This window comes from Vicugna pacos, chromosome 3, assembly GCF_048564905.1.
Source record: "Vicugna pacos chromosome 3, VicPac4, whole genome shotgun sequence".
Lineage (NCBI taxonomy): Eukaryota > Metazoa > Chordata > Mammalia > Artiodactyla > Camelidae > Vicugna > Vicugna pacos.
The window spans coordinates 77,220,238-77,242,804 of NC_132989.1; the positions used below are offsets into that span (position 1 = coordinate 77,220,238).

General features: G+C 33.9%; 1 protein-coding gene across 1 annotated transcript in view; it reads left to right on the plus strand.

Annotated features, from left to right (window-relative positions):
• Positions 1-22,567, plus strand: part of ADAMTS6 (ADAM metallopeptidase with thrombospondin type 1 motif 6) — a 254,223-nt gene that overhangs the window by 2,752 nt on the left and 228,904 nt on the right. Inside the window, exons 3-6 of the mRNA XM_015245058.3 lie at positions 9,226-9,394; positions 15,006-15,217; positions 15,648-15,731; positions 16,246-16,391. Coding sequence (XP_015100544.1) covers positions 9,226-9,394; positions 15,006-15,217; positions 15,648-15,731; positions 16,246-16,391 — 611 coding nt within the window. The remainder of the gene's footprint in view (positions 1-9,225; positions 9,395-15,005; positions 15,218-15,647; positions 15,732-16,245; positions 16,392-22,567) is intronic.

The following is a 22,567-nucleotide window of genomic DNA, read 5'->3' on the forward strand; positions in this document are numbered from 1 at the left end:
AAAATTATTTCTGCTGCCTTTGCTCTTAAGCTTTTTAATAATGTTTGCATTGACTTTTCAAAGTAAGAACTCTTTTTAAAACTCCGTATTACTGAGTAGAAGAATGAGCGAAACTTCATGTTTCCGCTTAGATTTTACATTTTTCTGTTCAAATACGATATCCTTAATGCATAAACAAAACTCAATCATTGATGAAGAGCTTAAGAGCATATGTATATGTATGTGTATTATGGCAGGAAACCATGGCACCGATTGCCTCCTTAGGTCTCTTTCTATAGTATCTTTCTCTGGTAATTAACATAGCTTAAAACTACTTATGACCTACTTATGTTTATAAATTCTTGAAGAAAAACCTTTTATACCAATGTTTCTTTTATGAAATAATTTTCCTTACATTTATCTGAAGATTGATAATAAATCTTATTTTATTTAGAAATTAGATTTCAAAAGTATAAGGTCTATGCTGAGCATTTGAGTTCATTTAATGGTAAATACACAGTTCAAGGTTGCACATAGTAATGCTTGTAGAACAAAGCATAATCTTCTATTTCCTCTACTTTTTCTACTCTGCACTTGTGCTACTGCTTTACCCTGTTCAGGCTAATGTAGATGTTCCACTGAATCTTTGTGTAAAAGAGTACAGACATTTTGATGCTCAGCTCATATTTTTCAGAAACTGTTTTTCTTCTTTACTCTGTCACATCCGTATCCTCATTCCTACTTCAGTATAAAAAACACTTAATTGGATTTGGGTTTAAGTAAGTTCTAAATTTGAAAGGAGTAAAAGAACCATAGAGTGGAGAAAAAAATTTTGCTGTAGATAATGTGTATAAGAATTTGCTCAGATTGTCTGTTTTCTATAACTTAAACAAATTTTTTTATTAAAGTGTAGTTGATTTACATCTATGTTGAGTCAAAATGATTACTTAGATTTTAATATTTAGATTTAAAATAGGTACATTGAGTAAATTTATCACTAGCTTGTTTCTCTGTAAGCAATTGTTAAGCGTTATATACAATAGAGACTTATCTTTGTGAATAAAGATAAATTATTCAGAATAAATTTGTTTTAAAACTTCTTATATGTTAAAATGACATTTGTTGTTAAATATCATAGAAAAATACTGCTCCTTGTGATTGACCAAGCTCTTTAAATTTGGCATTAACATTAATTATGCCATTGATAATCTTAACAGCGTGGTGAAATGAACAGATTTGAGATTTAGGGAGAAAAAAAAAACTAATTCCATTGTGAGATTTGAGGGAAGAGGAGTGATTGGAGATATGAAGATGAGTTATATCATGTAGGAGATAATGAAGGCCTTTACAAAGACTATGGCACTGGGATTGGAAAAGATAGGATGAATTTGAACCATATTTTGGTGAGAAAATTTATAGGATTTGTGTCTTATTAATCTTCTCTTCCCTGGCATATAGTATATAGTAGATATTTGGTAATATTCTAAAAAATTGACGTATTAGTGAACTCAGTGTGTGAGAGAAAGAAATTGAAGATAGCTGAGGTTTCTCTTTTGGATGAGGCTGTATATGAATTTTGCTAGTTGAGAAAGGGAATCCTAGTGGAATGTTGGATTGGAAAGGAAGATACAGAGACTGATTTTGATACAGTAAATGTGAGGAATCTGAAGAAATAAAGGTTAAAGGTGTCTAGTTGACATTTGGGAACTATAGCTCTGATCAGAATTTAGAAAAGAATTTAATTCTGGAAACAAGTAATTTGAGAGTCATTAATATAAGTGACTACTGATGAAATTGTGAAAGATGTTGTTGATGAGTCAAAAGTGAGAATAAAGTTGAAGCTGGAAAGTTTTCTTTACTTAAGGTGATAGTAGAGTGTCACCCAACTATTCTTCATCCTCATTGAGACTTTCTGTGTCTCTTGTTCTTGTTCCTTCTGTTTGTTAACACCTGTTTTGCTTTGCTTCCTATTGAAACTGCATGGTCCATGTTTACTAACTTTGATTACTTGATTAAGGTGTGTGGTCTGCCAGGTTTGTCCACTAAAGTTACTATTTTCCCCTTGGTAACTAATAAGGAATTTGTGAGCAGATACTTGGAGATTATGTGAATATCCTATTCATCATCACACTTTTACCCACCAATCTTAGTAATCCTCACCTTCGTTCTTATTTTATATCATGTTACATTTTTAATCAAGTGGAATATGTAAACAAGTTTTTTTAAACCCCACTTTTCTTAGGCTCCTTTTGACCAATTCTGTTTTTAATTGTTTTATATAAAATAGTTTTTGATATTGAGATCATAGTGTTTTCTAATCCTATTTCCTTTCCCATAGTTTGTGTTACAACACTTGCACCATTCAAAAAAAAAATTCCTTGTGTTATAGTTTATCAGTTGTTCAAAATAATGTCACATTTTAGTTTACTTTATATTTGGACCATGGCTTCTTATTCAGGTTTTGTTTTTCTGGAGTTTCTAGTTACTTTTATTTTTGTCTTATTGAGAAAAAAAAAGATTTCTTTACCAACTTGTCAATATTATCTAGTTCCTTAGTGCTTATATCTATTGCTTGTAATATATTCTGTTCTTCTTTGGAGGCATTTTTCTTGGAGTCTACTGGTTAATTAATTTCTTGAGCCACTGCACATCTTTCATCTTGGGATTTCTTTTCTCCTAGGTTAGTTCCACATCTTCTTCTTTCTGAGTTTACACCCTGGTTTTGTTGGAGAACATCTTCAAGTAATTACCTCAGAAAAGGTGCCTGAGAAGTAAAATTTCTAAGTCCTTGCCTATTTGAAAGTGACTTTATGCTACCCTCATGTTTGGTTAGTAATTTAGCTAGATATGGAATTCTAGGTTTAAAAATAATTTTGCTTCAGAACCATGGATGATGGAATTGGGAAAGGAAAATAGGAGACATCAAATTTATCTATATGGTTTTATATCTTAGGAAAAGATTTAAAGATCTTAAAGAAATAGCATTGATTCATCTGGGGTGACAGATAGAAGATTGCTTCTTGTTCTTTTCTTCTTTAAAAAAATTTTTTTTCAAAATGGTATGAGTTTTTCTTTACCCTTCCGTTTAAAACATAATAATGTGGTGAGCTGTGGGTCTTCTATCCTGATCCCTACTTTGTATTTGATGGGCACTTTCAATTTAAAGACCCTCCTTCAACTTAGAGAAGTTTAAAAAAAAATTTCCTTAATAATTTTCTCTCCTTTCCTACCACTACCCTGTTTTTTAACTGGTTCTCTGCTTCTCTTATCTCTCTCTTTTTCCATACTTTTCTTTTTTTTGTTCTAAGTTCCATGGGATGTTCCCAATTTTGCCTTCTTTTTCTTTAATTGATTTTAAAATTGTGACATTCATATTTCTAATTTTCAAGAGATTTTTCTTTTCTTGATTGTTTCTTTCTTTATATTTTGTTCTTATTTCATGAAAAGTGATTTTTAAAATATCTCTGTAGATACTAAAGACTATATCTCTAGTTAGAAAAGACTAATGACCCTATTAGACTTTCTAGTCACTTAGTTATGTCCACACTTGCCTCTCTATGTTTTCCATTATTCATTCATTCATTCACCAAATACTTCAAAGTACCTATCATATAATAGGCACTGTTCTAGGTAGTAGGAGAACAATAATGAACAAAACAAGAATCCTTGTTATCATATAGCTTGTATTCTAGTGGAGGAGATACACAATAAGAGAAATAAGTAAAAACTATAATGTGCTGGATAATGATAAGTTATAAGGTAGAAAAAATGTTGAGTAAAGACCTTAAAAAATGAAGAAAGGAATGCTGACATCTGAGGGATAAGATTTTCAGGTGGAAATCTTCAAGGACAAAATTCTGATCTGGGAGTGTTTGAGGAACAGCGAGGAGACTACTATCATGACTAGAGCTGAGTGAGAGAGGAAGAGTAATGGTAGGTGAAGTTAGAAAGAGAACTGGGGGCCAGATGTTAGGTTTTAGAGGACGCAGGATAAAATCAATGAGGACTCCAGGCTTGGGGCCTGAGCAACTAGGATAGTATAGTATAGCAGCCCGCAGTTTTGATGAGAAAGACTCAGGCATTAACTGAAATGCAAATGCTGTAGGGGGAGTAGGTTGGGGAGTGGTGTATATCATAACTTCAGTTAGACATGTCAAACTTGAAATGTGTGTAGGATGCTGGATATGCAAGTCTGTAGTTCAGGAGAGAGATGTAAATTATGAAGTTATAACTTTGGGAGTCATCAATGTATAGATGACATTTAAATCCAGGAGATTATATGAAATTGCTTTGAGAGGATTATATATAGAATAATGAAGAGGCCTAAGGACTGAGCCTTTGGGCTCTCCAAGGGCTTAGGGAGGTCAAAAAGATGTAGGGGAGACAGCAAAGATGAGCAGGGTAAGAAAGTTGAAGGAAAACCAGACAAATATCCTAGAAGTTAAGAGAAGGAATTATTTCAAGGAAAAACTGCTGCTGCGTAGAGCAAAATAAGAGTAGGACTGAAAACTGACTATTGAATTTATTAATGAGGTGTTACTGATGACCTTGACAAAAGCGGTTTTGGTGAGTCATAGTGGGATTTGGAAAAGAGGCCTGATTGGAGTAGATTTAAGAAGGAATGAGAGAAAAGAGTATATAGACAATTACTTTGAGGACTTTTGGAAAAGCAAGAAATGATCAGTTGCTGCAGGCAGAAGTAGGGTCTTCATCATTTTGTTTGATAAAGATGAGAATCATGATGTAAAGAGAAGGGAAGTTTCTTGAGTGAGTTTTTTGATAGGTGAGAAGGGATGAAATTATCCATATAAATGGAATAACTGTTCTTATCTTGAGAATGGACAGTTAGGAGGGAAGTAAGAACATGAAGTGGATGGAGGACAATGAAAAGGTGATGGGACCACTGGGGCCTAGTGTGTGTGAAAGAACTGTCTCTTGGAGTTAGGATACTAGAGGAACAGTACTAGAAAGACAAAAGAATGAGATATTTGAAATTGACATTATGGCAGAGTTACAAATATGGATAATGTTGAAATCTAGGGTTCATAACTCTGGGTATGAGTAAGGTCAGGTGAGGGACAAGATATTTGAAGAAGAGGAAGCCAAGGAATTGAGAGGACAGGGATTGAAGAGACCATGTATGTTAGTAGTTCCTAACCTGGGGTCTATGGATGGAATTCAGGGGGTTTGTTAACTGGAGTGGGGAAAATTTCATCTTTATCTTTACTAATTCTTATCTGAAATTTAACATTTCTTTCATTTAAAAATATAGATAGATAACAAACCAATAAAGTAATAGCAGTACCTGTGACTTTGTCTCTAATAGAAATTATAGATATTTTCATATTATGTTGCAGTTTTTGCAGGTCCTTTAAAATATTGCTGTTAATCACTGTTGTTAAGTTATGGTAGTTACTAGGTCTACTGCAAAACTTCTTATTAAAGTGTTATATAATGTCATATGTGTTACTATGTTACATTTAAAAATATTTTGATAACTATATTTCATTACAATTATTTTTTTAATAATCCTGTATATTCTTTTGCATTTAAGATATTATTCTGAGAAGTGGTCCCAAGGTTTCACATCTAGACTTCCAGAGGGGTTCAGGGCACATGTACATACACACAAATTTTAAGAACCAATGGTATAAGAAGATAATGAAATCAGCAATTATTCAGGAATGGTTTTGCAGAGAGTGACTGTGATCCAGAAGCTAAGATCTCTGAGTAATGAAGAAAGTGACTCTGGGTCAGTAGATAACAGCAGCTAGCAGAGGGAGAAAGTGATGCTATGAGATTCAAAGGTGGTGAGGTTTCTTCTTTTCTGTTTATTTTCTCTCTCTCTCTCTCTCTCTCTCTTTTTTTTTTTGAGAGAGAGGGAGAGTTGTTTAGAAATGGCATGGCAGTGAGTCACAGGGACTCTTACCTTACCTCCAGGTCCAATAGGAGGCATGTAGAAGAGAAAGCAGCCACCATTCCAGAGGTTTTCAGGGAAGAATGAATGTTATTTAGGGAGATTCAGGTTTTTGTTTGAGCAAGATGAAGTGAACATTCTTGGATGAGGCTGAGGGTATAGGAGATTTTGTAGGTAACTGACCTTGAGTTTGAGAGGGCACAGTAGAAGCATTTTAAATAGTGAAGGGGGAAGTAGGAGATGGGATCAGAAAACACGATGTGCATAACCATACAGGGAATAGCATCCAGGGGATGTGTCTTGGGCTTCTTGGAGGGACTAATGTGGTAGGGAAAGGGGGCATGATGAGATTAATCCTGATGATCCTGAGGCCAACAGTATAGAGATGAGTGGGGACACTGAGGGAAGTGAGAGTAGGACACTTGCTAGGCATGCACGGATTTCTGGGACTCCCCCTTAACTCAGGTTCATCATCTGGACTCCAGTACCTTTCCAATCTTAACATCATTTTCCCCTTCTCTCCCTTTAGCCGCAGTAGCTCCTTGCTTTCCTCAAATACTGCACGCATATTTCTTCCTGATTGCCTCTGCACTTGCCTCCTATTGTCTGATCTGCTCTTTCCCAAGATATTTGTTTGGCTTGCTCCTTCACCTTATTCACGATTCTGTTCAAATATCACCTTACTAGACAGGATGTTCCTGACCATCCTAAATAGTTTGTATAATTCCCTCTGTGCTCTGATTATTCTCTGTCCTCTTATGGCTTTGTTTTTCTTCTTAACATTTCTTATTAACTAATTGATTATTTATTTATCTAATGAGTTCTTTTTTTCCTGGCTCCTCCCACCAGAATGTAAGCTCTGTGATAGAGCCAGAACTTTGTTTTGTTCACTATTGTATTCCCACCTCCTGAAACAGAACCTGCTCTGTGATAGGCACTCAAAACATACTTGGTGAATGACTAAATAAAGTTAGAGAAGCAACACTCAGAGGATGAGGGAATTATAATATAGTGGCTAAGAGTCCAGGCTCCGAATTCAGTTGAATGAATTTGTTACTTAACTTTGCTCAGTATAGATTTCTCATCTGCAAAGTGGAACTGATAGTAGTAACTTACTTCAAAGAGCTATTATGATTAATGAGATAATGTGTGTAAACATCTTACAGAGTACCTAACACGTCAAGTCTCTGGGTTTTCTTCCAGGGTCTTTCCATTCTTGAAATTAGAGATTTTGTTTACTTACGCAAACCAGGTGTCTGACTCTGGTTTTCTCCAACAACCTACTCAGGTTGCTGTTGGGGACTTTTCAGCATCCTTCTGCCCACAGTCCAGCATCACATGACTTTAGTGCTCTGCCCTTTCTTGGCAGCACTCTAGACCCTGCTTCCTACACTTCCCTCTTACCAAAATTTCATGTACAAGCTCTCTTCTGCACGTGCCCTTCTTTCTTCAGAAACCTTGCTCAGTTTACTATCACAGTGTTAATGTTTCCGGTAAAGTAATTCATGATCATGTATTAGAGTTTGTTAGTGGCATATTATATTACTCCTGACAATATTTGCATGTAATTTCAAGACCGATATCCTTAAAGTAAAGCAAACAATGGTGAAAATAATGTGAAGTGACTAGGACTGCTTTTTTTTTTTTTTTGCGTTCTCAGGAATGCTCATTTCATGTAGGTGGTTGCCAACTTCATCTGTAAGTTAGGGAGCTCTGATTATGTCTTATTTTTCTTTCTAAGCATGTGGTACTTAACATGAATTTCCCTAAACACAATCATAGGAGTTTAGATTCAAAGGGATCTTAGAGGCTATCTGAACCAGAGGTTTTCAGCAAAACTCTATTCTCAAATGAAAATATTATGTGGAAACTTAATATATAAATTAATAAAAGCACAGTTGATTCCTAAGCCCAGGAATCCAAGACGTGTAGGTCTCCCTTTGTTGTCTGGAGCAACCCCTGCAGGCACTTTCATGGAACCCTTATGGCTCCCTAGAGTGCTGTTTTGAAACCACTAATTTACACCAACTCTTTCATTTTTCCAGCTGAGGAAATACACCCAGAGAGTTTGTGTTTTGTCCAGTGTTATAGGGTAAATTACTTGGATTAAGAGCAGTCCTCACATGTGCCATTCTTGGGATAACAGTATTAGAGAAGAGAGGAAGTTCTTACTTCTGGTGCATATAACTTTTACTATCTCATTTCTTTTAATCAGCAAATTTTACTTGATATATATACTGCATATGAGACACTGTCTATGGCTGTAACTGATACAAAGAAATATGAGACATAACTCTTTGCCTTAAGAGAGCAAATAGTATGGTTGGGAAGATGAAACATGCAGTTGAAGTTTACCAAATTTATGGCTTTTTTCCTGTACTTTATTATTATAATTTTTTAATTGAAGTATAATTGGTTTACAATGTTGTGTTAATTTCTGGTGTACAGAATAGTGATTCAGTTATACATATTTATATATATATTCCTTTTCATATAACAAATTTAAATATAGATGCAATACTTGAGATGCAGCAAAGCAGTGTAGAATTAATTAGAAAGAAAGGATACCAATGATATGCTTTGCTGGATCTGAGAAGAGGGTAAAGTTGCTCCAGTTGGGCTAGAGAAAGTTTTAAAGAGGAGCTATGGCTGAGTGAAGTAGGACTTGGCTAAGTAAATAGGTGTGAGGCAGTATAATACTGTGAATAAGAGCAGAGCTTTGTGTGAATACCTGCTCCTTCACTTAATTCTATACAGTATTAGACAAGTTCTTAACCTCTGAGCCTATTTCCTCATGTGCAAATGGGGATGTGTGGGATGTATATTAATTCAGGACATACTAATTGATGTAACGCAGACCTTAAAATGTGAGTAGTTTATCAAAATAGAAGTTTACTTCTCTCTTGTATCAGTGTCTAGATTGGACAGCTTTCCATGAGGTCACTCAGGGACCCACGTTCCTTCTCTTTTGGCTTCCACCTCCCCTAGGTCTTTTCTCAGAGAGAGTGGAGAATTCCACTGGGGAGATTCTCAGAGGCTGGGCCTGAAAGTGGTATATGCTCTGCCCATTTTCTGTTGGCCAAAACTCAGTTATAAAGCTATATCTAAACAAGGCTTATAGGATGTAGAGACATTTAAACATGCTTTTTAAAGAATAGGAAAATTTATATAATATTTTTCTGAGTAAAAATAAGTCACCAAATTTTTATTATCATGTGTTTTAACCTCCTTTTTGAAGGAGTATCAAGTTATTTTTGACTCCTGATAATAAGGTAATTAATATTTAAAAGGATTCTTCTTGGTAAATTCTTTGCTTTGTTTTCTTTTAGCATGGTGTTATTGCTACAGAAGATGAAGAATATTTTATTGAACCATTAAAGAATACCACAGAGGATTCCAAACATTTTAGTTATGAAAATGGCCATCCTCATGTTATTTACAAAAAGTCTACCCTTCAACAACGGCATTTGTATGATCACTCTCATTGTGGGGTTTCGGGTGAGTGTGTGGTTTTAGAAACTGTAATATTGTATTGCCATTCTCTTTTTTCTGGCATGTATAAGATTAATAGTTAAAGTAAATATAAATTTGAGTAATTAGAATGATGATGTCCAGAGTCCTCTTAAAAGATTTGACCTATCTATAGTTTTAAGTCAATTCTGGAAGCTCTTTAAGAAGTCCTTAAAATACAAGTCTGTGTAAAATTTGATTTTCTTTTTTTTCCTTTGAAGGGGAAACTCTATTTTATCCAGGTAATAGTTACAGCTTTTGTGCACAGGTGTCCCATAGCACTCTGTGCTGTTTAGTTCGCCTGATTTTTATGTTAGTGGTAGGAATCTAAACCCTTGAATAAGACTTGAAGAGTCTTTAGGTAGTATTCAAAGACATTATTGGTTAGGGTACTATAGAAATTCATAATAGGGACAGCAAAGCCAGACTTCGGTGGCCAAAGAAGGCTTCATGGAGATGACTTCTGAGCTGAGAGAGCAATGGGTAGAGTGTTCCATATGAAAGAAATAGCATTTTAAACATTTCTGAACCAAAAGAGAGAATGTCACATTCTAGTGCCTGACAGTTCATATAACTGGATATTAGAATATGGATTGGAGAGAGAAGGGTGAGATTCGTAGTGTTTGGGGGCTGTGAGGTGAAACTGGAGCGATAAGAAGGGACTAAATCACGAAGGACTTGTAAACCATGTTGAGGAGTATATCTTTAGTGTACTGGAATCCCACTGGAAGGTTTTAAACAGTAGAAATCACATGATCATATTTGGGTTTTAGAAAGAGTACTCTGGCAGCCATTTGGAGACTGAATTAGAAAAGAGGAAGACTAGATGTAGGGGGTTAGATGGCTGTTTAGTCTAAAGATTAGAAGGCTTGGTGAAATAGAGGGCATATAGCATAGCACAGTAGAAAGAACATGGACTTTGGCAATGCTGTGGACAAATTACCCAACCCCTCTGAGTACTCCTCTCAGTACACATTAGTTACTCAGACCAATTGTAGCTGTCATTATTATTGGGATGATTGTTTCTAGCATTTAAAAAACCACTATATTAAAATAAAAAGATTAGATTTATTCTATGTAGTTCTAGTAGCTGGAACTAGGAGCAGAATATTTCAGAGGCAGATTTCAGCTTACTACAAAGAATTCACTAACAAGTAAATTTGCTAAAAAATGGAATGGACTTCAACAGGTACATCTGTAAAAACGGAATGTGGATTAGTGAATTCTCTTGTTTCTTCTCCATATCCTTCATGGCCTCTTTTTCTTCTCTATCAATTGTAAGTGTTCTTTGGAGTTCTTTCCTCAGCTGACTGTTCTTATTTTACATACTCTCTTCTTGGGTAACCTCTGAGGCTTTTAATCATGGGAGGTCCTTGTTGGGCAAGAATAATTGATTCTAGAAAAAGACCACTTAAAGTGAATCTACTTGAGACACTAAATAAAATTTCATAGTAAGTAATAAAAAAAAGGTTTGATTTGTCTTTGGATTGAGTAAGAAACTAAACATTATGGAAATAGTTTATCTTATATTTAGCAAAATTTAGGCTGTAAGTACACTATATATAAATTCTTTGAAAACTAGGATTCAAATATTTAGTTGTTTATTGTGATATGATTTCCCCATAATTTTTTCCATAACATAACATCCTTCATGTCATGATTGCAAAGATCACTTTTTGCAGAAGTATTTAAATATTTCATCATATTCTGAAAGGTATCTCTTAACCATTTGATGTTCAAATTATCCTCTTTTTGAAGTGACTATCTTGTTATTAACTGGTATTATTAACTGGTAGTTCCCAGGCAGATTCTTATTTTTCAGTGGTTTAGGCATGAGTCAGGCAGTTCTCCAAATCATACTAGCCATTTCTACTAACCCTAACACCAGTCCATTTAGTTCAGACCCTCATTATCTCTTGCCTAGAACACTGTAATGACTTTCTACCTAGTCTTCCTGTTTCCACATTTGTCCTTTTGTCTTTTGTCAAGTCTGTCTCCTAATTCTGTCTTATATATCTTCACTGGCTTCCCATTAGTGGGAATGTAGTAATAGTTCTCTAAGTTCCATGGGAATGTCACTAGATGTTATTGGGGAAAAAGCATTTTATGTTTAATATGTTTGGGAAATGTCTGATTAAAAGAAATACTTATCTTAATTGTGATACTCTTTCAACAGTGTAGTTCAAGTGATATGTGCATTTACAGGCATACATTGTCAGTTAACTTGTTCTCAGGAACTGAAATTTATATCCGAATATAAGATATAAAAACTCTTTTGACAGAGGGTGTATTTATGTCATATTCTGATATGAATGTTCCCATTTTGATTTTTCTTTAATGGAGGAACTGAGGATTGAACCCAGAACCTAGTGCATGCTAAGCACATGCTCTACCTCTGAGCTATACTCCTACCCCCTGAATTTTCCCATTCTAATTAGATTTAAGCTACTGATTAAAATTTTTTTCTGAAAACATATCTGTTCTCTGTAGAAATTTTATAAAATACAGGATAGAAAGAAAAAAGAAAATGAAAGTTGCTCTTATATCACCACCCAGAGATAACTGAGTGTTCTTGTATTCCATTCTTATAGGTATTATTATGTCTTTATATCTGCATTATCTACTTATGTATTTATTAAATAAGTATTCATTTAGCATATATATGCAAGACTATTCTAGGTGCTGGGATGCAGCAATAAGTAAAGCAAGAAAAGTCCTTACTCCCAGAAGTCTTACACTGTAGTGAGGGGAGACCCTTACTAAATAAGCATTTAAACAAACACATGGCCAACTATCAAGAAGTAATAAGTGAATAATGAAAAATAAGGCAGATCAGTGAGATAATGTTGCATGGCCATATATATATTAAGAATATTTTGAGATTGAGATTGAGCAAAAACTCAAAATAATATTTCCGTTGACAAAGAGCCATATATTTGGTTTCGGGGAAAAGTTCTTTTTTATATGTGTTTGTAGAGGAATGTTTTCTTTAACATTCTATTCAGAATTAAACTGAGCAAAAGCACACGTAATGAGTATCATTTGAAGAACTACTAATCTCTAAAACAAGTCAATTGTGTATTCTATTTTAAACTAAAAATATTAATTATATATCATTAAGCTTAATGTTAAGCAGTCAATTGACAAATATAAAATGTAGATATTTTATAATGATCAAATCATGCATTAAAGATGTTTAATTTAATCTTTGAATTGAAACTGAAGATACTCTCTCTTTAGATCTTATTCGTTCATTATGCATGTGTTTGTATTATATATATTTATTAGACTACAACTTTTTGTGTATAGGGATTATACCTTTTTCGTTTATGAATGTCCATCAAAGACCCTGTATTTTATATCTGATAGAGCAATAGCCAAAGCAAACTAACAATTGAAAACATAAAAAGTTGAAAATTATGAAAAGGGTGTTAGTAACAGCAGCTACCTTATACTAAATGCTATCAGATGAGAAGCACTATTGCTAAGTGTTTATTTTGCCCAAACGTGTCTAATTCCTTTTACAATACTTTAAGTAAAAATAAGGAGAAATTGAATGATTCAGAGAAGTGAAAATGATCAAAATAATGGAAATTAAAACTTATATTTAGACATTTAAGCTGTCCAGTCAGAGGACGAGAAGACTAGGCATGATTTGAATACATGAGTAGTTTCATGATCACAGAAGACTGAGCAAGAGAAATTGAAGTAATGTTAATTCAGAAAAGATTTTGGCCGTCTCATAATGATATTACCACAAACCCAGTGGCTTAAGCAATGCACTTTATTATCTCATGGTTTCTGTGGACCATGAGTCTGTACCTGGATGGGTTATTGATTTAGCCTCAGCCAGGACTGGGTTCTTATCCAGTCTTTATTGGGGAAGAATCCACTTCCTCATCCCCATAGTAGTTGGCATCATTCAGTTCTTTGTTGTGATAGGACTGAATGCTTTAGTTTTGGACTGATTGTCTTCCAGAGGCCACCTGTAGTTCCTAGCCAATTACGGTTCACCAGCTTGGTTGGTTGCTTCCTCTACATCAGCAAGGGAAAAACTCTAGTAAGAGAGATGCTACGATAGTATGTAACATAGTTATGTAGTCATATACATGTGATCATGTACATTCATCATCTTTGCTGTCTTCTGTTGTTAGAAGCAAGTCACAGGGCCTGCTCATACTCAAGAGGAGGAGATCAGGAGGCAGGAGGTTATGGGAGTCACCTTGAGAGTCTGTCTGCCACAGTGGACATAGGGGAATACTGGCTGTCTTCGGGATATGCTGTTAAAATAAGAAGCAGTATGTTTCTGCCTCTCTTGACCATTAGGAAAAAAGACACTCATTTAATTTATCTGTGTTTCAAAAGTGTTTGATGCTTCTTATGGTCATTTCTGTCTTATTTCTTAAAATTTGTAACTTCTGTCAAAGTAATTTTTAAAAGGGAGAGGCTATAGGAAAACAGAATAGTGCCACTTTCTGTCAAATAAATTCTATAAATTAGTCTAATTTTTCCCTCACTAAGTTTTTCAGTAAGAAGAGGTTAGAAGGATTTCCTGTTCATTATAAGAATATGAAAGTGGGGTATACAGAGGACCTGTACCTGCTCAAGTTTATTAAATGAAGATGAATATCAATGAGGCAAATGTTTACAAATACCACAGTACTAAAATGTTTCCTCTGTCGTAAAAGACCAAATGTCTAGAAATCAAAGGATAGATCTACAATCCACCCTAAAATGTGATTTAAACTTAGTCATGCTCATTCTTGGAGTCTGCTTTAAGGTAGTCAAAGTAGCCAGTGACTCTCTTTTGGCTTTATATAAAGGCATGAAGGAAAGATCAAGATCATAAGTTTTGATGGTGAAAGCATGACAGTAAACAAATTTTCATATGCCAATAAACAAACAAACAAACAAACTTAGTCATGCTTGAATCGTTGTCTTTCAATCCTCATGCTAATGCCATTTACCTCTAAGTTTTGGAAAGGGAATACTTTGGGTACTTTGTCAGCGTGAATAGTTGTAGATTGCAAAACTAAGTGAAAAAGATAATTCACAGCCTTTTAGAATTGAGATTTCTAGAGCAGTAGAATTGCCCTAATTAAGATAGTTTAATAAAAGCATCATACTTTGCAATAAATGTGCAAAAGCATTTTAAGAATAGATTTTTGCAACATTAATATACTTCATCAGAACTGTCTTAGGCTGTTTAGAAAGTTAATGCTCTAGTTGCTTTTTAAACAACTTTAAATGATTTTTTAAAATACCAATTCTAAATTTAAAAGTATTGTGACATAATCACTCACTAGAATAATATGAAACGATTATTTGAAGATTCTTTTTTAAAGATAATTTATTAGATTTATTTTGTTTTGTTTTCATGAGCAGTTGGAAGTTATTAATGTTTAACTTTTTAAGATAATATGATTATTTTGAGAAATTTGAATTTAATTTTTTTATTACTGCATTTCCTCATCTCCTTCCCTCACTTTGAAAAATCTTAGTACATTAAAGAATTTATGAGAAGTATGTCTACATGAAAGCTCTATAAAGAAGTTTAATTAGTGAAACTATCTGAATGAGTTAACTGTTTTTATTGTAGATCTCATAAGAAGTGGCAAACCTTGGTGGTTGAATGACACTTCTGCTTTTCCTTCTTCGCTACCGATTAATGGCACACATATCCGCCAGAGACAGAAGAGATCAGTAAGCATTGAGCGGTTTGTGGAGACATTAGTAGTGGCAGACAAAATGATGGTGGGCTACCATGGCCGCAAAGACATTGAACATTACATCCTGAGTGTGATGAATATTGTAAGTTTGATCCCTCTATGTAACTTTTTAACTTAATAGTTTATTGTGGTTTTTGACTATTAGTGTTTCAGTTCCATAGAACATGAATTTAAAAGTGACCTTATTGTTCATTTTCAGATATTATGACTTTCTAATGGATTATGGTAGATCTTATTTAAGAGGTTTCCTTTGACTTGAAATATCAGCTCACCCTCTTAATTACTATGTTGTAGTTCATCTTTATGAGAAAATATTTCTTAAGATAGACTTGTATAGCAAACCTTTTACTGAAGCATCTTGGAGGTAGAATTCTAAGTGATATGGGATAAAATACCTTTTAGTATACACAGTGGTTAAATTGATGAAAAATTGTTTTACCACTCTAAAAAAATATCAATCACCCTATGATTTTTGTCTGACTTTGTGTCTTTTCTTATTTTCTGGAGGTCAGGTTGCCAAACTTTACCGTGATTCCAGCCTAGGAAACGTTGTGAATATTATAGTGGCCCGCTTAATTGTTCTCACAGAAGATCAGGTAAGAGTGAATTTAGTTTATAAATCTAAAACTCTTAACAGAGAGGCTATAGAATTATATATTACAAATAATATACTTTATTATTGCTTCTCTTAACAAAGTTCTAGTTGAATATGACTTTCAGCTCTAAGCATTTAATATTTTAAGCAAATTTTAAATAGTTTACAAGAGTATACCTTATGTCATGTTAAAGCTATATATGTATATCAGCTACCCGTTTCGATATAAAGAAGAGCATTTGCATGACAGACCTTATAACAGTGGTTTTGGTTGGTTTTGTGTGCTGATAATCATATATATTCATGTTACCATTAAAGCTGGAACTGGGAGGAATATCTGTTCAATAATACACTAAATTAACTCTAGGTCAGATATTACAGAGATAAAAATTGGCAAGAGATTATTCCTAGAAACCACTACTTCTAATTATAGTCCCACTTTAGCCTTCAAAAGTTTTAACAACTGACCTTAGTAATTTGTTTGGAACATTTCTGGTATGCATGTTGTATTGCAGCCAAACTTGGAGATAAACCACCATGCAGACAAGTCCCTCGATAGCTTCTGTAAATGGCAGAAATCCATTCTCTCCCACCACAGTGATGGAAACACCATTCCAGAAAATGGGATTGCCCACCACGATAATGCGGTTCTTATTACTAGGTATGGTTTGTTGCAAGTATTTTACCTTTGATTGTTGTGTTTGATATTGTAACTATATTTGGTTCTAGCTAAAGCCTCATTCAGGTAATGAGTATAGAGAAAGCAAAATAGTAATTTATTATTCACCTTTAAGAAAGAATACCTTACACTATTACTGTATTTGCATCAAGTGAAGAAAATAATAGAAAAGATTTAGAGTTGACCTAGAAATTTAATAAGTATCTTTTCTTCTACTAAGATCTATTCATAAGTTTTAATTGGAAGCACATATATGTTTTATTAATTGAACAAAATACATACTAAAAGCAAGATTTAAAGTCTGAGAAAAATAAATTTTAAAAATAAAAATGAGTCATCACTCTTAGTTATAAACTATATTATTCTCATCTCCAAATTGTTAAAAGTGAGAACATCTGTAGTTACAGAATTTACTTAGTTGAAAGTTTATTTAATTAAAAATATTTTACTTAAGAAATGTAAGTATAAAAAAGCGGATTTATGTTAAACATCTTGTCTCTCAGGCAAAATTATTACTTGATGATTACCTGATGAATATTTATATTTCTTTCCAGTTTTACAAAATTGTATTCAGATTTATTGTTTTCCTTTACTCGCCAACAATTCTGTGAAATAGATAGTGTTATTATTTTTCCCATATAGAAAATGAGGAAATCAATTCAAAATATTTAAGTGAAAGAACAGGGCTCAAGCCCTGGTGATCCTGTCTTTGATTTTACTATGCTGTCTGTCTTAGTTTTTTTAATACTCTGATTATGGTTGATTAAAAGCATGCCTAAATCATTTAAAAATCTTTGTCTTTTGACTTCTTACCAGTATTTAAAAATGAGAACAAAATTAATAATTATAAATTAACAGTAAGCAAAATGGAACATTATTCTATCTTGGCTAAGTGAAATGGCCTTTGTTATCTCAGGTATTTCTTTTAATTTGCAAGGCAGTATTTAACATATGTTTCATCTCTGTTGAGCCCAGTGGCTCCACACTAGACTCTATCGAGGGGGAGTATAAAGTATATGGAATCAGAATCTTGAGATCCAGTAAGATCATGTAAATTTAGCTTTTTGAAGACTGTTCCTGTTAACTTAGAATGTTCCTGTTAAACATTCAGGGAAACATTGAGTTAAAGTTTCTGAGTTGACTATTTTTTTTTTCACAATTATACTTGTTTTAATTGACTGCATCTACCTGGCATCATAAGCCAGAAAATTTTATGATATGCTTGCTGAATAAAACTAACATTGTAAGTTTCTATATTCAAGTGTGTTGACACATCAGTTTGACAAATTCTACAATTCCTCAGAGTCTTGTGGTCTGGAATGATTTCCAAATATATTTGAGGAGTTAAAAATATACTAGAATTTGCAAATATAGAAACTTTTTTGTTAAAATATGTATGATATGACTAGTGTCAATGAAATTACTAAAGGAAAATATCTCTTATATATGGTTAACAGAATGGTCACAGATATTTACATTGGCTTCTGTGTTTATATTTATAAAACCCTACCTCTCCCTAAAAAAGTAATCCCCAGTGGGCCCCTGATGCTTCCCATTTTTGTTATTGTATCTTCACTGGATTTTTAACTTTTGCATCAAATGACAGGAGTTGTACTAAGACTACACATTTGTAAATATTCGATTAGTGAAATACATCTGGGCAGTTAGCTATCTTTTCTTTGTATTCAGCTGACTGACTTGTTTCTCTGACTTGGCCCAGATATTTTTTTGATCCTCTGCAGAGCTCTTCTTTGCCTCTGTAAACTATTTTGAGTGCCTTTTTGATGTCTGAGATTTGAACATAAAATTTTCTTTTTAAACTTATCTCCTAGTGGTCAGATAACACTAGAAATGATCTCAGGATTTAAAGGACAGTACTACAGAGAGTTCTTACCTCAGATCATTTTAGATTGATTATGTAATGGTGGTTAGAAACATGCCTCTTTGGGACAGCATAGAATGCCTTTTTGAATTGTTATTAAAGTCTCAAAGTAACTCTTAACTTATTTAAAAGTCTACAGTTATCTTTGAATTATTAGGGCCAAAGAGGACTTAACTAAATGAGATGACTATCTGAGTATTATTTCTAATAATTAGGTGTTTTTTTTTTTTGGTTGAGGTTTTACCAGGGCTCGGCTCTCCTTTACATATTTTTGATTTGTGAAATTGAACATATGTTTAAATCATACTGCTACTTTTAGTAAAAGTAATTATGAGAATTCCATAAATGATTTTATATCAATGTTGAAAATTATTTCATATAACTCACTTATTAACATGTTCAGAGTTGTGACTCCACCTTTTAGAGGTAAGATAATGATTTATATTTGCTGGAAATGTCAGCTCACCAGGGAGAATGTATAATGTGTTTATTGAGAATTTCGGAGAAAAACTGATGGATATGTTTATCTCTACTAGGCCAAATTTTGTCCTAGGGATTTAAATGTTTTAAGCAGAAAACCATTTGGAACTGTAGTTACTTAGGTAATAATAGTTACTTTTGAAAAAAAGCATAAAAACTCAAAATATTACCTTCTCTTAGCAAATGATATTTTGTTTTATATTACTGATTTAATTTTAAACAAACTGTACCCTACAAAACTATCAGATCACCATGACTATAGACAGAAAGAAAATAAAGAAAATTAAGTCCCCCTTCGAAGAAAATGAAGACAGAAATGTGTCCTCAGGGGCAGCCTGTCAGGTTTTCAGGAAATGCCAACAATATTAAGGAAGAGGTGGAAATGAACTGGGACATAATACAGGTATGCATAGCCTCTTTCTGTCACTTCAGTTCATTTGATTCCTTTTTTGTTGACAAGGATGGCAGTGGCAGTGGCACTGGCTAGGGAAGGGCTGGGAGTTTTCTGTTCTCTTTTCACTTTTGCCAGTGGTTCCTTGAGGCTTTGGCACCTGATTCCTTTCCTGGGTATTCTCTCTGGTATTTTAGCTTATTGTCATCAGTTGTTCAGCTCAAAGCTGTGACCTCAGGCAGGGTAGGTCTTCGCTGTGGTGTTCTAGTGAACATGCACTGTATCAACAGATTGCACTAACAGATAGGGCCCTCATAAGTTTGTTGTTAAGTTTTTGCTTTGAACTTGGACTGTATTTCACCATGAAAGCAATGCAAGTATATCTATTTGTATATCTATTTAACTCTTAGTGTAATTTTGTAATATACCACAAACAAGGCCTAGTAATTTCTTTTTCTTTTCTTTTTTTTTAAAGGGAGGTACTGGGGATTGAACCCAGGACCTCATGCATGCTAAGCATGTTCTCTACCATTGAGCTATACCCTCCCCACAAGGCCTAATAATTTGTTAAAGGAAAATTCAATCCCAATTCCAATCTTAGCTATCATAATTATATCTCTTACTGCAGGAGAAATTGTTACTTCTCCCAGTTTTTTGGCCTGACTTTGGGGATGGTGAACAAGACCTGAGGGGTGACTCTTAAATAGTGGTTGGTTCTCAGACTTTTGTCTGTTCCAACACACTCTGGGAACATTTTGCAGTCATAGCAGTGCCCCTTATTGTAGATGCCGTAACCTCCCTCCTTATTGTCTGTCCCATGGTGATTCTGAAGTATACTCCTTTGTCTGCTGTGGATTACTGCTCTGGAGCCCAGGACTTCTGGATCCTAATACTTCTTCTCAGTCTGGGATCATGTGTGTGTGTGTGTGTGTGTGTGTGTGTGTGTGTGTGTTTGTGTGTGTGTTACCTTTTCCTTCAGAGGAACTTCTTTTTACCCCTGCTGGGTTTTCTATTACCTATTAGTCCAACATTTCCAGTAATTTTTAATTATGATTTTTCTTCTCTGTGTTTCACTAAGGAATAGAATGTTGCCTCATAGCTTTCTTCTCATTCTTGTTCCTGAACTAAACAGTCCAAAGTTTCTTGGAGAAGCACTGTGTAATAAGGCTCCTTTCTATGCCTCTTTTTCTTTTTTCATTTAGACCTACAAGAAAATGTTTTAAACGTGTGGTTCAGGGACAGCCTGCATCAGGTTCACCCAGAAGGCTATCTTAAAGTGCAGACTCCCTGGTTCTAGTCCAGACCTACAGGGATAGGTGGACATGTCCCACTTCCCTTCTCTACTTTACTTTTTAAAAAAATTTTCATTGAAGTATGCTTGATTTACAACATTGTGTTGATTTTGAGTGTACAGCAAAGTACAGTTATGTATATATGTATTTTCAGATTAGTTTCTATATAAGGTATTACAAGATATTGAATATAGTTCTCTGTAAAAAAATTAAAATTTTGTTGTTTGGTATCAAAACTATTGGATTAACACCAAAGAGCATACAAAAACAATTAATATACGTATATATTTTAATTTTTATATATATTTATGTTTATTTTAATATATAATATATAGTGAACATCTGTTATAAATCAGCTAGCTTTAACTAACCTTTTTTTGAAAAAACTGAGGTATAACTGACAAAATTGTGTGTTTAAAGTGTACAATGTGATGATTTAATGTGCATATACATTGTGAGCTGATTGATCTAATCAAGCTAAGTAACACATCCATCATCTCATAGTTATCTTGTTTTTTTTTTTTTTTCTTTTCTTTTTTTGGTGAGAATGCTTCAGATCTATTCTCTTGACAAATTTCAAGTATACACATAGCATTATGATTAGTCACCATGCTGTATATTAGATCCTCAGAATTTATTCGTTTTGTAACTAAGTTTGTGCCCTTTGACTAATATCTCCCCATTTAACCTACTCTCCAGCCCTCGGTAACTACCATTCTACCCTTGGTTTCTATGAGTTCAACTTTTTTTGCTTTTTTTTTTAAAATACCATGTATAACTGAGATGTCTTTCTCTATCTGGCTTATTTCACATAGCTAAATGCCCTCCAGGTTCATACATGTTGCCACAGATGACAAAATTTCCTTCTTTTTTATGACTGAATAATATTCCTCTGTGTGTGTGTGTGCACGCGCGTGTGTGTGTGTGCATATTTTGCCTTTTCTTTATCTCTTCATTCATTGATGGACACCTGAATTGTTTCCATATCTTGCCAGTTGTGAATAATGCTGCAGTGCATTTAAGGGTATAGATAATTTTACTTCCTTTGGATATATACTGAGAAGTAGGATTGCTGGGCCATATGATATTTCTATTTTAAATTTTTGAGGAACCTCTATACTTTTTTTCCATAATGGCTGTACCAATTTACATTCCTACCAGCAATGTACAAGGGTTTCCTTTTCTCCATGTCCTCAACAAATTTGTCTTCTCTTATCTTTTTGATAATAGCTATCCTAATAGATCTGAGGTGATATCTCATTGTGGTTTTGATTTGCATTTCCCTGATGATTGGTAATGTTGAGCACCTTTTCATGTACCTGTTGGCCATTTATGTATCTGCTTTGGAAAAATGTCTATTTGAGTCCTTTGCCCATTTTTAAATTGGATTATTTGTTTTTTTATTCTTGGATTGTAGAGTTTTTTTTTTTTGGTGGGAGGAGGTAGTCAGGTTTATTTGTTTATTTATTTTTTAAATTTTTGTTTTTTTAAATGGCAGCTCTGGGGATTGAACCCAGGACCTTGTGCATGCTAGGCATGCATTGTACCACTGAGCTATATCCTCCCCACTAAGTTCTTTATATATTTTAGGTATTAATCTTTTATCAAATGTATGGTTTACAGATATTTTCTCCCATTCCTTAGATTGCCTTTTCATTTTGTTGATTGTTTCCTGTACTGTGCAGAGCTTTTCAGTTTGATGTCCCACTTGTTTTTATTTTGTTGCCTATGTGTTCTGCTGTCATATTAAAAAAAAAAAATCATTTCTAAGGCCAATGTCAAGGGGCTTTTCCTATGCTTTGTTCTAGGAGTTTACAGTTTCAGGTCTTACATATAAGTTTTAAAATTCATTTTGAGTTTATTTTTGTGAGTGGTTTAAGATAGGGGTCTAATTTCATTTTTTTGTATATGGATATCCAATTTTCCCAACACTATTCCAGAGACTCTGCTTTCCCCATTGTATGTTCTTGATGTCCTTATCAAAGATTAGTTGGGCATATATGCATGGGTTTATTTCTGGGTCCTTGATTCTGTTCCATTGGTTTCTCTGTGTCTATTTTTATGCCAGTACTGTGCTATTTTGATTACTTTAACTTTGTAATATAGTTTGATA